This window comes from Myxocyprinus asiaticus, chromosome 36, assembly GCF_019703515.2.
Source record: "Myxocyprinus asiaticus isolate MX2 ecotype Aquarium Trade chromosome 36, UBuf_Myxa_2, whole genome shotgun sequence".
In the NCBI taxonomy this organism is placed as follows: domain Eukaryota; kingdom Metazoa; phylum Chordata; class Actinopteri; order Cypriniformes; family Catostomidae; genus Myxocyprinus; species Myxocyprinus asiaticus.
Window position 1 is genome coordinate 36,795,302 of NC_059379.1, and position 15,686 is coordinate 36,810,987.

Here is a 15,686-nt window from a genome sequence, read left to right on the forward strand (position 1 = left end):
CACCTGCAAAGGTTTCCTGAGCCTTCAAAATGGTCTCTCAGTTTGGTTCACTAGGCTACACAATCATGGGGAAGACTGCTGATCTGACAGTTGTCCAGAAGACAATCATTAACACCCTTCACAAGGAGGGTAAACCACAAACATTCATTGCCAAAGAAGCTGGCTGTTCACAGAGTGCTGTATCCAAGCATGTTAACAGAAAGTTGAGTGGAAGGAAAAAGTGTGGAAGAAAAAGATGCACAACCAACCAAGAGAACCGCAGCCTTATGATTGTCAAGCAAAATCGATTCAAGAATTTGGGTGAACTTCACAAGGAATGGACTGAGGCTGAGGTCAAGGCATCAAGAGCCACCACACACAGACATGTCAAGGCTACAGTTTGGCTACAGACATTTGGCTACAGTTGTCGTATTCCTCTTGTTAAGCCACTCCTGAACCACGGACAACGTCAGAGGCGTCTTACCTGGGCTAAGGAGAAGAAGAACTGGACTGTTGCCCAGTGTTCCAAAGTCCTCTTTTCAGATGAGAGCAAGTTTTGTATTTCATTTGGAAACCAAGGTCCTAGAGTCTGGAGGAAGGGTGGAGAAGCTCATAGCCCAAGTTGCTTGAAGTCCAGTGTTAAGTTTCCACAGTCTGTGATGATTTGGGGTGCAATGTTGGTGTTGGTCCATTGTGTTTTTTGAAAACCAAAGTCACTGCACCCATTTACCAAGAAATTTTGGAGCACTTCATGCTTCCTTCTGCTGACCAGCTTTTTAAAGATGCTGATTTCATTTTCCAGCAGGATTTGGCACCTGCCCACACTGCCAAAAGCACCAAAAGTTGGTTAAATGACCATGGTGTTGGTGTGCTTGACTGGCCAGCAAACTCACCAGACCTGAACCCCATAGAGAATCTATGGGGTATTATCGAGAGGAAAATGAGAAACAAGAGACCAAAAAATGCAGATGAGCTGAAGGCCACTGTCAAAGAAACCTGGGCTTCCATACCACCTCAGCAGTGCCACAAACTGATCACCTCCATGCCACGCCGAATTGAGGCAGTAATTAAAGCAAAAGGAGCCCCTACCAAGTATTGAGTACATATACAGTAAATGAACATACTTTCCAGAAGGCCAACAATTCACTAAAAATGTTTTTTTTTTATTGGTCTTATGATGTATTCTAATTTTTTGAGATAGTGAATTGGTGGGTTTTTGTTAAATGTGAGCCAAAATCATCACAATTAAAAGAACCAAAGACTTAAACTACTTCAGTCTGTGTGCATTGAATTTATTTAATACACGAGTTTCACAATTTGAGTTGAATTACTGAAATAAATGAACTTTTCCACGACATTCTAATTTATTGAGATGCACCTGTACGTATGTGGTGTTTGCAGGGACTAAAAACTGAATGTTTTTTATTTCGGTTCGTTCTGAGCAAAAACTGTATTTTTTTGTTCTGGTTCAGAAGTTCTGCAATCTTTTCAAATGTTAACCGGTTAGAACAAAATAAAAGAATGGTTAATAACATTCGTTTTAAAATGACGAACAAAATTAACCAGTTATAACCGGTTAACAGCATTTATAAATAATGTTTTCACTCCGGAACTATTGAAAATCACTTTGTTCCTGCAAAAGTTTTTTTTTTTTTTTTTTTTTTTCAGTTTTCATTCCTTGAACTGTTTTTAGTCCCTGGGTGTTTGACATCATGTACACATTATCCATCATCTCCGATTGGCATCATATAGCCATTCAAGATCAAATGTCAACTGAAGTCCACTCATCCTATTATTTCAACATTTTGAGGTGTAACCATGAAAGCCCCCAGTAAATCAGTTATGTGGGAAAAAGTTCTTAAGAAAAGGCGAGGCATTCCCTAAGACAGATATTTCCAGACTTACATGTTTATCAGGACTACAGTCTACATGTCTCAACATGACTGATGGCATTGTCTAACCAACAGTTCTCCCTCTGGTACATATCTCATTAGACTGGACAAGACAAAAATCTACCCAATTTTCTTAGATTCTTATCAGTATTGATCTATAAATATTTAACATTACATATACACTACCGGTCAAAAGTTTTGAAACACGACTGAAATGTTTCTCATGATCTTAAAAATCTTTTGATCTGAAGGTGTATGCTTAAATGTTTGAAATTAGTTTTGTAGACAAAAATATAATTGTGCCACCATATTAATTTATTTCATTATAAAACTAAAATGTAACTTAAGTTTTTGAAATTGATGACTTGGACCAAATAATAAAGAAAAGCAGCCAATAAGTGCCCAACATAGATGGGAACTCCTTCAATACTGTTTAAAAAGCATCCCAGGGTGATACCTCAAGAAGTTGGTTGAGAAAATGTCAAGAGTACATTTCTGCAAATTCTAGGCAAAGGGTGACTACTTTGAAGATGCTAAAATATAACACAGTTTCACAACATAATTCCCATAGTTCCATTTATGTTATTCCATAGTTTTGATGACTTAACTATTATTCCAAAATGTGAAGAAATTAAATAAAGCATAAGTGTTTCAAAACTTTTGACCAGTAGTGTAAATCAGGTCATTAAAGAACAAGCCATTTTTCATATGTAAACACATTGATTAACGATATGCGAGTTCCCCTTTGTGTAACAACTTTATTGTTTAAAATACTCCAATTTCCCAGTTAAAAATAGTATAAAAATTGATTGATATATAAATATAAAGCAGAACTTAAAAGGTGTTGTAAGCGATTTTAACAGTTCTAGAACTTCACTTAGCGAAACAGCGTTCTCAAACTTGGCGTGTATTGACAAGTCAAACTGACCGCAGTCCACAGCCAGTTGCTTTTTTCACCATTTACAGAGACAGGTGTGATATTTCATTGTACCCATTTCATTAATATCTTTCAGGAAATAGAAGCATTTTCTGCTTGTCATTTCATAAAATAAAATAATTTGTTTACAGCACCTTTAAGTTGTATGAAATTAATTGCATTAACAAAAAAAAAAAAAAAAAAAGATTAAGAGCTTGTTGCATTTCAGATCAGCAATAAAACTGTCTGAGAAATTAGGTTATAAACAAAATTAAACCATTAAAAGGGAATATTCCGGGTTCAATACAAGTTCAGCTCTATTGACATCAAAAATATTTTCTACTCGTACCACAGAAAAGCACTAGAAGTCCAAAGATTTCAATTGCAAGCACATCGTTTCTTTTTAATAACTGAGGGATAATCAACAGATTAAGTGTAGTCAAATGCATGCCACAGATGCAGTCCATAAAGCTTATAGTATTGAACCCAGAATATTCTACTTGCAACCATTAATACTTGCAAAAGCAGAATTGACTACACCAACATGAATAGCAACATATTAATAAATCCAACACTCAAACAGAAAATTCCCAACTGGGGTTTGGAATGTAGAAGTACATCCTGAACACTATAATATTAAACCAATTAAAAACTCCAAAATATGGCTTTGAAAACCTGAAACATAAGAATATACTGATGGCTTACACAACTAAGCTCAATCATTCACAAATCAGAGCACTGTTGTACAAAAAAAATAAAAATAATATTATATATATATATGTGTGTGTGTGTGTATCTGTAAACAACAAACACAAACAAGATGAAGACAACAAGTCTGGTATAGTGAACTGGAACATCTGTGCTACCAAATGTGCTTCATTTCGCATTGGGACAAGCAAACATGGATCTTGAATAGCGCAGCACATATTTTCCTGAGAGACCAAATAGAAAAATCCAGAATATTGTGTATTATAGGAAAAAACAAACCAAAAAAATTCCTTTTCATACTAGTCTACTTCATCATAAGTAAAGAAAAATAAAATGGCACACAGACATCTGTTTGCATCTGTTGTTATCTGTAGGGTTTTAGCTGACAACAACATACAGTACATCATACTGTAAAATTTACAAAATATAGATAAACAAGAACAGGATGCAATAAAAAATTGACACTTGTGTAAAAAAAAAAAAAGCAAAAAACTGACAAACATGAAATAGATGGCTTATTTTCATATTACATTTTCAGAATACACAAGAGAAGCTCGGTAAATGAATTAAATGAGAAGGATATATAACTGAAGAGTTCCAGTTAAACTTTGTAACAGCATTTTAGATTTGTCGAGCAGAAATGTGTCACGGTACAATCTGCAAATGCTGCAAATGACAAGCTGTTTATAACAGTGCAATATGTTCAAAATTTCCAAACAATACTCACACCCAAAAACATCTATATGAAGTGTTTCTATTCAATCTCAAACAGAAAGCTTCATTACCAGCTGTATTCCTCGAGTGTCAGCACATTTGGAGTCTGACTCTTAAGTGAGACGGATTCCTAGTACCTGTTCCAATTCCTGTCGTCTCTGTTGGACCTAAAAAAACAAAAATTCAATAACAGATACTGTACAGTGTACATAAAAACATCTTAGGTGCTGTGACTGGTCACCATTCTTTTACATTTTCACCATTTTAAATCACCTTTTGCCTTTACCCGTTGTTCATTTTAAATGGTCTGCTGTGTGACATATGCCATGTAGTTCTTTAATGAAAATGTAGTTGAGTTTTAGATGGAGTATAGCATGTCTCACCACAGAAATAGTTTTTCATGAATGTGTTCTTCCCATAATCAAAACTAATTACACGTGGTGTTATGTTGACAAAACTGAAAGATTCAGGCTCAGTTACAAACCAAAACTGAGGAAGCAGCAACCTTAAAGACAACAATGACATCAAAATCCTGTAGTTTTGTGGCTTTTAGTCCATGTCTGTTAGCTTTAAGATCATCTATATGCTACTCATAAAAGTTGACAAATAATAGACTGCATCTGACAAACGACAGTCCATAGACCGGAAGTCAGTCATTTCCAATTGAGAGTCGTACGGGGGCTGCGTGGGGTTCCAACTGTCTCCGGATGTGACATTTTTGGATCCGATTTGAGCTTCGGCTGCTTTGAAATATTTCAACACGTGCAACTAGACCGTGTGCAACTGCCCGCCCAGAAGTGATCAGTGCAAAGTGAGAAATCTCAATGAATTTTGACCTAAACTTTATACTAAATGGCGACTACTTCTGTATTTTGGACAATTATGAACGTAAATGTCAGAGATGTATGTTTACGTTGCAAATATATCACAAAAAGCTTTTTTATTACAGTAAATGTGTGGTAAATGTGTACATGTGGCATTTGTTTCTGCACACGCAAAACCTACATATTTAAAATCAACAATGAAATTCTGCTTCCATTTGCTGAATTATGGTTGTTGCTGTTCTCATAATTTTAACCCTAAACTACAAAAGTCTAAAAACAATAATAATGATTAAAAAAAAAAAACCCATTCGTAATAAATACGGAGGGAATGTTAATCATGAATTTCATTGAATTTATTAATCTGCTCAACAAATTCACACAAAATAATGTTCTGAGGTAAACCCTATAGCTTCTCCCTTAATGAATAAAATCCATTGTGCGCAAAATGACAGTTCATCATGACTGCCACTAGGGGGAGAAAAGTCGACAGTCGTTTGTGAATGTCGAAGACAGTAAAAAGGCAGCTTAAAGGTCTGAGATCCGATCCGACCCCAACGGAACCTGACAAACATTGGGTTATGAGTCGGGTTCAATTCAGTTTTTCAAATATAACTTCTGGTTTGTAATTAGTGAAAAAAGAAATAACTAATTTCGTGCACGCACTCTCACTTAGACATGTGCGAACAGACAAAGTTACATAACTCGGCTTCAAATTAAAAACGTACATTTGTATAAACGCATCCAGAGACACCTGCATTCTGTTTCATTCCTTGTGCTGCGTCCAGCTTATTTTTAAGCGCAGGTGTCACAAAGATTCAACATTCTGAACAAGTTCAGGATGTAAAATGACTTCATATACTGTAACTGTTACACACAATTCCAGATTGTTCTGCACCCAGCGAAGTTCCAGTGCTTGATAAACGGTAAGCAAATGTTTTTTCCCTTTTGCTCTGGTGTGCCACTATACTGTAATGAATATTTCCTACGTTGCTGAAATAAAATACAGCCTGTTGCAACAAATGTATTTGCTTGAAGAAGAAATTATAAAGAAAGTGAACGATTTCAGGTTCTGGCTTAAAACCTGATGTCACACTGGGTTCAGGCATCAACTTAATGCCAATGCAGACCTCTAAAACACTTTTAAAATTATAGTCCTTCTAATCTGCTCATTAGAATGAGAACGCCCCTTCCCCTAAATTCTAAACACCAGGTGCACTCCATCTAACAATAGCACGTAGCAAATCATGCTTCACAGTTGTGATCTAAACTAAAGGCTACTGGCTATTTAAAAAACAAAAAAAAAAAAACAAAAAGGGAAATTTGTCATTACAAGCAAGAAAACTGCCTGTCAAGTGGTTTCATGGGGGCTTTAAGAACCTCATTTACTACCAAATTTTGATTGCTTGTCTTTTATATTTGGATGGAAAAATGTGTTTACCTTTGAAAAAATGTAGCGTCCAACTGCTTCTGTGACCCAGGGTGAGTGGTAAAACTCAGTTCTCCGCTCCTCCTCTGGGTTCCCCACAGTGTCTGTCATTAACTGCAGAAAGCAGCAAAAGTAATGCATAAATGGCCAATGAAAAGTCTGAATGACCAAAACCATACAGGGAAGTTCAAAGTATGGTGAAAGTTCTCAGTGTACCTTGAGGTCTCGGCTCTGAGACTTGAGCCAGTCCTGGATGAACTCCTGTGGGTTTTTACTGAAGCTCAACATAAAGTCTCTTTGGGTCTTCAGCTGGTTGATGGATTCAATGGTCTCATGGATCTTATGGAGAACACAGATGTTTGGTTTACACATGTATAGTGCTTTACAAAACTAATGTTAATTTGGCATAAACATTTAAATAGTCTTTGCAAAGTTTTCAGTATTCAGAATTGCGGGTGATGCATAATTTGTCATTCATGTCTTTGTACACAAACCTTCATCTCCAGGGCAGCGATCTCTTGCTGATTGGTGGTTGATGACAGGAAACTGGTCATCTGAGCCTTAAGTGGGTCATCCACCTCAACATCAATGTCAAAACACGCAGTCTTCTTCTGATCATTGGGATCCACACTTACAAAAAAATAAATAAAAATAAATAAATATATGAAGCAGCTTTTGGTCAAAATTAAGACCACTTAAAAAAAAAAAAAGATATATAAATATATATACACATACACGGATAGATAGATGATAATAAACAGCTGTGTTACACACAGAACTGAGTGAACTGATTAAACACTGTGTAAACTACATGTTCATTTAAATTCAGCAATTTTGAGTACAGTATTGTAAATGGGTCCTTTTTCCACTTTTTGGCACCATTCATGAGCCATGTGTTGTTTTTTTTATTAAGCACTGATTCTTGAGATAAGGGACAAAACATGTCTTACATACAAAAGTCATCTGTTTGTTAAAAACCAAGAAATTCATAATAAAAAAACTGAAAAAGTAAAATTTAAAAAGGAAGTGTGTATGCTCAGGGAATTTATCACTTATATTTTTAAATAATTTCATCAGAATTTTTTAAATGCATGCTCTACACTTGGAAGCACATGTAATTTATCCTGTCCTCAGCAAGGTCACAATGTTAAATTGCCAAACAAAGTGTTTAAAATGCAACATATTCATAAATATATGAATATATTTCCATATAAAACTGCCTATCAAGGTTGTCTATACTTTGCGTCAACGCCATCAGATTTTTTTTTTTTTTTATAATCCTGAATAAATCAGACAATGTCATGGTCAGCTATAACTAAGTACCCCTTTCCCCCGTCCTGCTCATGGTGGATGCAACAGTAGGACACGTGGTCTGGTAATTTTTTTAATTTTTTCATATTTTAAACAAAAAATGTTGATGATGGGCTGGTTTGAGTATTTCTGTAACTGCTGATCTCCTGGAATTTTCACACACAACAGTCTCTAGAATTTACTCCGAATGATGCCAAAAACGAAAAACATCCAGTGAGCAACAGTTCTGCGGACGGAAACGCCTTGTTGACGAGACAGTTTAACAGAGAATGGCCAGAGTGGTTCAAACTGACAAAGTCTACGGTAACTCAGATAACCGCTCTGTACAATTGTGGCGAGAAGAATATGATCTCAGAATACTATTCTGAGATGCGGGTTGGTGTGGTTTTTTTATATATATATATATATATATATATATATTCAAAAGTTAGTGTACTTGTTAACAAAGTCAACAAAAGTCTCAGTGAAGAGCATGTTTGGCATAAAATATGAGATGATTGACATTTGAAGAAAACAAGTCAAGGTAAATATAACTGGTAACACTTTAAGGTTCCATTTGTTAACATTAGAAGTCGACCTATATATAGGCTTTGCTGATTAATCAGCACTGATAACAGATTTCTGGATCTATCGGTTATCTGCAAAAATCCACACCAATAGTTTTTCCCCGCTGCTGGAGTGGCTTTGAAGGGTCCGCTGTCGTTATAGTTATACAGTATGAAAGCGGCACTTCACTGATGCCTTGTGGTGTTTTTGACACCCGAGACTACACTCTGCATGGAGCGGAACACTTCAGATGCAGATTTAAAACATCAAGAACAAAAAGGTATGTATACAGTACATGCTGTCATATCATTATAAAGTTATTAATTTGATGACTAGATGCTGCATTAGTAGAGAACAGCAGTATGTTTGCCGACAAGACTGAGAGGACGCTAACATTAAAGCTAACTTCAAGCGGTTAGAACAATGTGACAAAAACACACACAAGTCCTATCCAAATGTTTAAATGTCACAATTGTTACCATCTATTAGCATTCGTTTATATCCAGCCGGTAACGTTTATGCATTCATTAGCCAGCTAAGATGCATATTTAAAGCTAGTGACGTGAGAAAGCAAATTAATATCTTCATGCAGCTGAGAGAAACGTACTGTATAAATCAGAAACGCACCTGATTTCATTTAAAAAAAATGTATCCTCACTGTAATATGATGACTTCAGTTCGATCATATTCTTGTGCTAAAAAAGGTTAGACACAGCGCAACAAATACAGTTTAACAGAAAGCAGGCGTCTCAAGATGCTTTTAGTTCTTTTTAATTAGACACATCTTAAAAAAAAAAACAAACAAAAAAAACAGCGCTCCTGCACGAGACGCCGAATAAACAAAAACAGGGAAACAAAGATGTTCGTCTAGCGTGCGTTTACATAGAAAAACAAACGGATGGTTGCAAAAGCGTTCTGTGTTAACAGCCCCTTACAGTTGGTGGAGGTCTTTGGTCGTTGCTTCTTGCTCGCTTAAAAGCATCTCTCAGATTAAGCAATGAGTTGTTTAAATGCTTTGTCAGGAAAGATGTTCAACTTGGAAATGTGGGTCTCGAGATTCCCACGTTCGGTTCCAGTCTGTTGTGTTTCGTCTGTTTGAACAGCCCCAGGACTGGGCTCATAGTCTTGAGCTGCTTCACCACCGAGTTCAGCCGAATACCACTGCTATCTGTGAATATTGCTACTCTACATACAACTGTACTGAATAAAATACAATGTGGTATTTCGCTGTTATTATGAAGCTGGAGTCTGGACTAATAGGAATCAGTGCAAGTGTAACCACCATGTGAACTGTCTATTGAAGTGTTTTCCACCCTCATTTTACTTTTGACTTGACATTTGAGAATATGGACCAACTAAAACTTTATTTAATGCACGTTAGTTGCTCTTTTTTAACAGCCAAGATAGAAATGTTCTATGCAATAATATAACGGTGCTGAATGGTTTATGTATTTATTGCACCCTCGTGGACTAAGGAAACAACATCAATATAAAAATAAGCTGTCTTTAAAATTTGAATATTAGTTAATCTATATATTTATTTATTTCATTTAAAAAAAAATGCAATACATTTTCATGGTTCAGTCAGTACTGTTTATTTTTGTAATAAAGTTCAGCACTATTTTACTCTGAATGTTATTTTTTCATTCAGTATCAATTTCAAAAACTATCAGTTAACGGCAGGTACTGCCCAACTTAGTTATCGTATCGGTAAAATTCACTATCGGTCGACATCTAACATTAGTAAATGCATTAGGTATCATGAACAAACAATGAACAATATCATATTTTATCATTTATTAATCTTTGTTAGTGTATTAACTAATGTTAACCAACACAATTTTTAATTTGAAAAGTGAACTAGTAAAATGTTGAAATTAACTTTAACTAAGATTAATAAATACTTAAGTATTTTTTTTATTTTTTTATTTTACCCACTTTTCTCCCAATTTTGAATGGCCAATTCCTGCTACTTAGTAGGTCCTTGTGGAGGCACGGTTACTCACCTCAATCCAGGTGGCGGAGGACAAGTTTCAGTTGCCTCCGTTTCCGAGACAGTCAATCCACGCATGTTATCACGTGGCTCGTTGTGCATGACACCGTGGAGTCTCACAGCATGTGGAGGCTCATTCTATTCTCTGCGATCCACGCACAAATTACCATGTGCCCCATTGAGAGCGAGAACCACTAATCGCGATCACGAGGAGGTTACCCCATGTGACTCTACCCTTCCTAGCAACCGGGCCAATTTGGTTGCTTAGGAGACCTGGCTAGAGTCACTCAGCACTCCCTCGATTCGAACTCGCATCAATTACTCGCTGAGCTACCCAGGCCCCCCATTATTAGTTCATGTTAACAAATGTTAACAAATGGAACCTTATTGTGAATTATTACCATATAACTTGTGAGCAGAATATTATTGTGCCTCATCAATCAAGCTCTAACTTTGCCAAATTACACAACAAGTGTGAAAATATGATTTGTGTTTTAGTATACATAAAATGTTAGCCTTAATAAGACAAAGGGGTCTGCCATTTTTTTTTTTTTTATGGCATCTCCATCAGCGTCCTTTCCACTACAAAATTCTAGTAAACACAGTGGTGGGAATTTAAGTGACTTCCACAAAAATATTTAAAAAAAGACACAAATTAAAATACATGTACATACACTGTTGGACATTGTTAGTTGAAAATAATAATAATAAAAAATAATTTATTGTGAAAATGTTTAAGACTCCTCTACTATACAGTGCTGTGAAAAAGTATTTGCCCCTTCCTGATTTCTTGTATTTTTCATACTAAATTGTTTTAGATCTTCAAACGAGATAAAACAAAGCAACTTTTTTTGCTTCAATAAATAACATTATCATTTAAAAACTATATTTTGTGTTTACTCAGATTGCCTTTGTTTTATGTTAGATTTTGTTTGAATTTTAGAAACAAATTAGTATGAGATATACAAAAAAACAGAAGAAATCAGGATGGGGGCAAATACTTTTTCACAGCACTGTAAAAGTGTCTGAAGTTATGCATCTCCATTATATCTGCCATTGGCCAACCTGCTCACTAGAGATCAGCATTGGCCATTAAAAAAAAAAAAAACATACTTGTAAACCACTTTTTATAAGTAACAATCATTCTGTATTAAAAAGAAGAAAATATGTAAACAGAAAAGCATTCAACTGCAATAAGAAAGAACTTTTAGAACACAAATCACACACACACGCACGCACAGACACATGCACACACCTGATGATATGGTTGATGACGATGGGGTCAGGGTGTTGAAGGAGGCTAGCGAGCTTCATGGGGATATCCGAAAACCTCATCCTGGAGCAGCCAAAAATCTGCAACATTACAGCAGTTCAGTCACACACAGCTCAATTTATCACCAATGAGTCTTTCATCAAAGCACCTAACCCCAGACTGACTTTGCACCAAGAATACCCTGATACCAACAATCTAGTTGTAAAACAAGTATTCAATTACAGAGGTACATTATCTGAAGACTCTGTTCTTAAGTTTTCGAGATTGAGCTTTAAGGAATTGTGAGAACAAAAAACACAGTACTAATATAGCTACCTCACTGCTAAGAAGGCTAAAAGTTTTGGTTACCTGTAGGGATGTAACGGTTTGAATTTCTCACGGTTCAGTTTGTTTCATGGTTTTAGGGTCATGGTTTCAGTACGGTTCGGTATTTGCTTTGTTCAGAAAAAAAATATTACTGCCAAATCCAAAGAATAATCTATTTGGTGAACACTTCAACATGTTTTCCCTTAAATAACAATCATTGTTTTATAACAGTAACCATAGTTTAACCACGGCATTTGTAGTAAAATCATAGTAACCACAATATAAACATGGTTACAATATACAGTAAAATCATGGTTACTACAGTATAAAAACTAAAGTATTACTGTTACAAAACCATGGTTAATTGTATCAAAACAATTATTTCTACTCAGAAAACCATGGTGACAACAGTCATGGTTACTACAACATTACTATAGTAAAACCATGGTTAATTTTCATCAGGGTCCTTAACTAAAAACAAATAAACATTTTCTCTAAATCAACATTTTAACTTAATACCTGCACTAATACGCTTCATGCATCAACATAAAGTGCACTTCAAATTCATCTCAACATATATTAAATATTCAGAAGCTGTACATCACTTTAAAAGAAATAACCTTGCAATTAAAATGCATACGAGAAGGGATGTTGTGATAATGCTGCTCAAGTATTTTAATAATATGTGGAAATCCCACATGAACACCCAAAGCGCTTTAGTCATTGTTTCATGTCTGTCCAAATTAGCACTGAGCGCCTGCTTAAAAATGGGAGTGTGTGCAGTTTCGGCTCACCTGCGGCTCTTTCCCTGGGTGATGTCGATGTAAATTATTAATCATGTATCAATGTATTAATATAACAGCATTTAAATGCCATTAACCAAAGCGCATTATTGACGATAGATTACAGCCGCTTGAGGAAACAAGAAATATTTGCGTGCACGTTTTAAACCCTCATGCGCATTATTGACATATTTCACCAGCATACGGCACTCACACCGAGCAATGTCTGCAAACAGTGCCTGTTTTGTAATGTTTTTTTGACCATCGCTGTTGTAATTGACTGCAAAAAAATGTGATTCTGTTTCCAGAAAGGAGAAACGCAGGGGGCTTCTCTATCAGCGGCTCATTTTCTCCGCTTGCCATTATCTAACTACACACAATGCTTGCAGAACAGTGATGACATCAAGTGAAACACAGGCGGAGCGTATCCATCTACAGATCCATTCAGGTGCATTGGCGGAGGATGTAAACGTGCGTGTCTGTTTGACACTTTGTTTTCTTCACCAAACCTTGTGTTCCAGATGCGTCATTAAACTTGACATGAACCAACCGCGGTGCCAATGCTTACCAAACCGTGGGTGGCGAACCGTATAGTATAGAGAACAGTTACACTCCTAGTTACCTGTCTGAAGTATCGGTTGCAGTTAATGTACTCTTTTTCATGGCAGTCCTGCAGCTTGTTGTTTTTGATGTAGAGCCACAGGGCCTGCATGATACTAGCTCTGGTCTGAGTATGGACGCCCAGGAGTCGAGCAAGACGAGGATCCAGCTTATACTGCGGAGGCTGGACCAGGACAGCAAAGAAAATCACAGGTCATCATATACATAAAAATATGCATCAATATCCTGTGTAGCGATCCAGATTCTGAAACAAATTGACTGCAGTGCATTGCTTTGTTTTGTAGAGTTGGCTTTGTTCCAAACGTTAGTGTGCTGCCTCGCTGTATACTGCCTACATAGGCAGCTGCCTTGTAAGGCAACATCTCAATCAAGATGGAACCTCATAAGTGACTTGGCACACTCTATAGACAGCAACATTTTTTTACGAGTTTATAAGTGATGGGATACTCTAATTAGCACAATACATAGCAAACATAAATATCGGCTAAAATAGTCCATTATCATTAGATTGAACTATTTTAAATCAACATTTTAAGTACTGAATGAAATAAGCATATTTCTACATTTTTTCACTGAGCTCAGTGTAATTGGGATTGTCTTCACTTCCACAAAGAATATTTCTAATCTAGGATACAAATTAGGAGATATGATACTAATTCAAAAGGACAAGATCTTTTGGCCAAAACAAGGGCACTTAAAAGGCAGCATGGTTATGTAAAGGCATCAAAAACAAGCCTAAGATTATATGTCTTATTAGGTTGCAAACAGAGGCAGCTCACTAGGCTTTTGAATGGAGCATTATTTTTAGAAGCGTGTGCAATACCTGATGGTCCAGCATGAGAAGCAGAGTGCATTTCACATTCACGTCACCTGGTCTCTTTACCTGAAAGCCATCCGTCTCCTGAGTTGTGGGCATTCTGTGCCACTGATACATACAGAAAAGTATATAATTACAAATTTAAAAAGGAAGCAAACATTTTTAATTAAAATAACTAAAATAATAATAATCCAAAAAGAAGCTAGAGTTATAAGAGGTATAAGGTTATATTTAGGGTTATAAAAGGTATAGGGTTATAATTAGAGTTATAAGAGTGATGTATCATCAATTATGTTATCAGTTATGATTCTAAAGAAAAGTTCTAAAAGTTCTGAAGAAACCAAATGAAAAAAAAATTTTTTTTTTTAAATCTGTGAGAAATAATTTAGTATCACATGAATAAAAGTTCTTCGTTCTTTGCTAAAAGCCAATTAGAAGTTGGAAACAGCTGAGCAACTGCACACTGTTTGCGAACATTCAGACACCAGCCACACCGCTGGGGGAGGCACTTAGAGGAGCATTTAAATATGAGGACGCTCAAGACCACATGTACAACATCAACTAATATTACATTAAAATGTGTTATCAATGACTATATGCCTCAATCTATAGTAGAATTCACATGAAATCAGTAAAAGAAGTATTTTTCTTTCTCCCAATTTGGAATGCCCAATTCCCAATGCGCTCTAAGTCCTCGTGAAGGCATAGTGACTCGCCTCAATCCGGGTGGCGGAGGACAAATCTCAGCTGCCTCCGCGTCCGAGACAGTCAATTTGTGCATCTTATCACGTGGCGTGTTGAGCGCGTTACCGTGGAGATATAGCTTCACGCCATCCACTGCGGCATCCACGCACAACTCACCACGCGCCCCACCGAGAGCGAACCACATTATAGCGGTCACGAGGAGGTTACCCCATGTGACTCTACCCTCCCTAGCAACCGGGCCAATTTGGTTGCTTAGGAGACCCAGCTGGAGTCACTCTGCATGCCCTGGGATTCAAACTAGCAAACTGCAGGGGTGGTAGTCAGCATCTTTACCACAGAGCTACCCAGGCCCAAAAGAAGTGGTTTTAACCACTTGATGATCATTTAAATTAATGTATATGTATTAGATAATGCGTAATTTGTCATGTTTACATTCTGCATTCATGGAGCTAATGCAGTAACACACGGCCATTATATGTGCCAATTACACTGTTTTTGTTATTTTTTATGAAACTGAAACTACTGCAAAGATGGGTGTATAAAAGATTGTTAATGGGTAGAATACAGACAAAAAGACAGATGATAAAAGGCATTTCTTACTTTGGGCAGATCACACCTACCGATGACATGGACCAGTGGCAGTAAATAGGTGTTAAGTTCTGAAAGTTCAACAACCACCAAAATAAACTCAAAAACAAATTTGTTTTGCCAGATTTTGTTCGAAATGATGATGTCACACCTGTTCGTCCTTTGATTTCGTATGAAGTATGCCGGGGCCTTAAAACCTGCCTTTCAGTATTAATTTGTTCTCGCAGTTTCAGTTTCTGAAATGACTTTGTGTCTTGATAAATCAATTTAATCCATTAAACACTG

The 15,686-nt window shown here is 36.4% G+C and overlaps 1 protein-coding gene across 1 annotated transcript in view; it reads right to left on the bottom strand.

The window, feature by feature from the left end:
* Nucleotides 1–2,609: 2,609 nt before the first annotated feature.
* The window catches only part of smarcd2 (SWI/SNF related, matrix associated, actin dependent regulator of chromatin, subfamily d, member 2), a 32,994-nt gene continuing 19,917 nt past the window's right edge, over nt 2,610–15,686 (bottom strand). The window contains exons 7-13 of the mRNA XM_051674501.1: nt 14,115–14,216; nt 13,293–13,454; nt 11,565–11,662; nt 6,954–7,089; nt 6,676–6,798; nt 6,472–6,573; nt 2,610–4,376 (exon numbers count right to left, since the gene is read on the bottom strand). Of these exons, the coding sequence (XP_051530461.1) occupies nt 4,323–4,376; nt 6,472–6,573; nt 6,676–6,798; nt 6,954–7,089; nt 11,565–11,662; nt 13,293–13,454; nt 14,115–14,216 (777 nt within the window). The 3' untranslated portion in view covers nt 2,610–4,322. The remainder of the gene's footprint in view (nt 4,377–6,471; nt 6,574–6,675; nt 6,799–6,953; nt 7,090–11,564; nt 11,663–13,292; nt 13,455–14,114; nt 14,217–15,686) is intronic.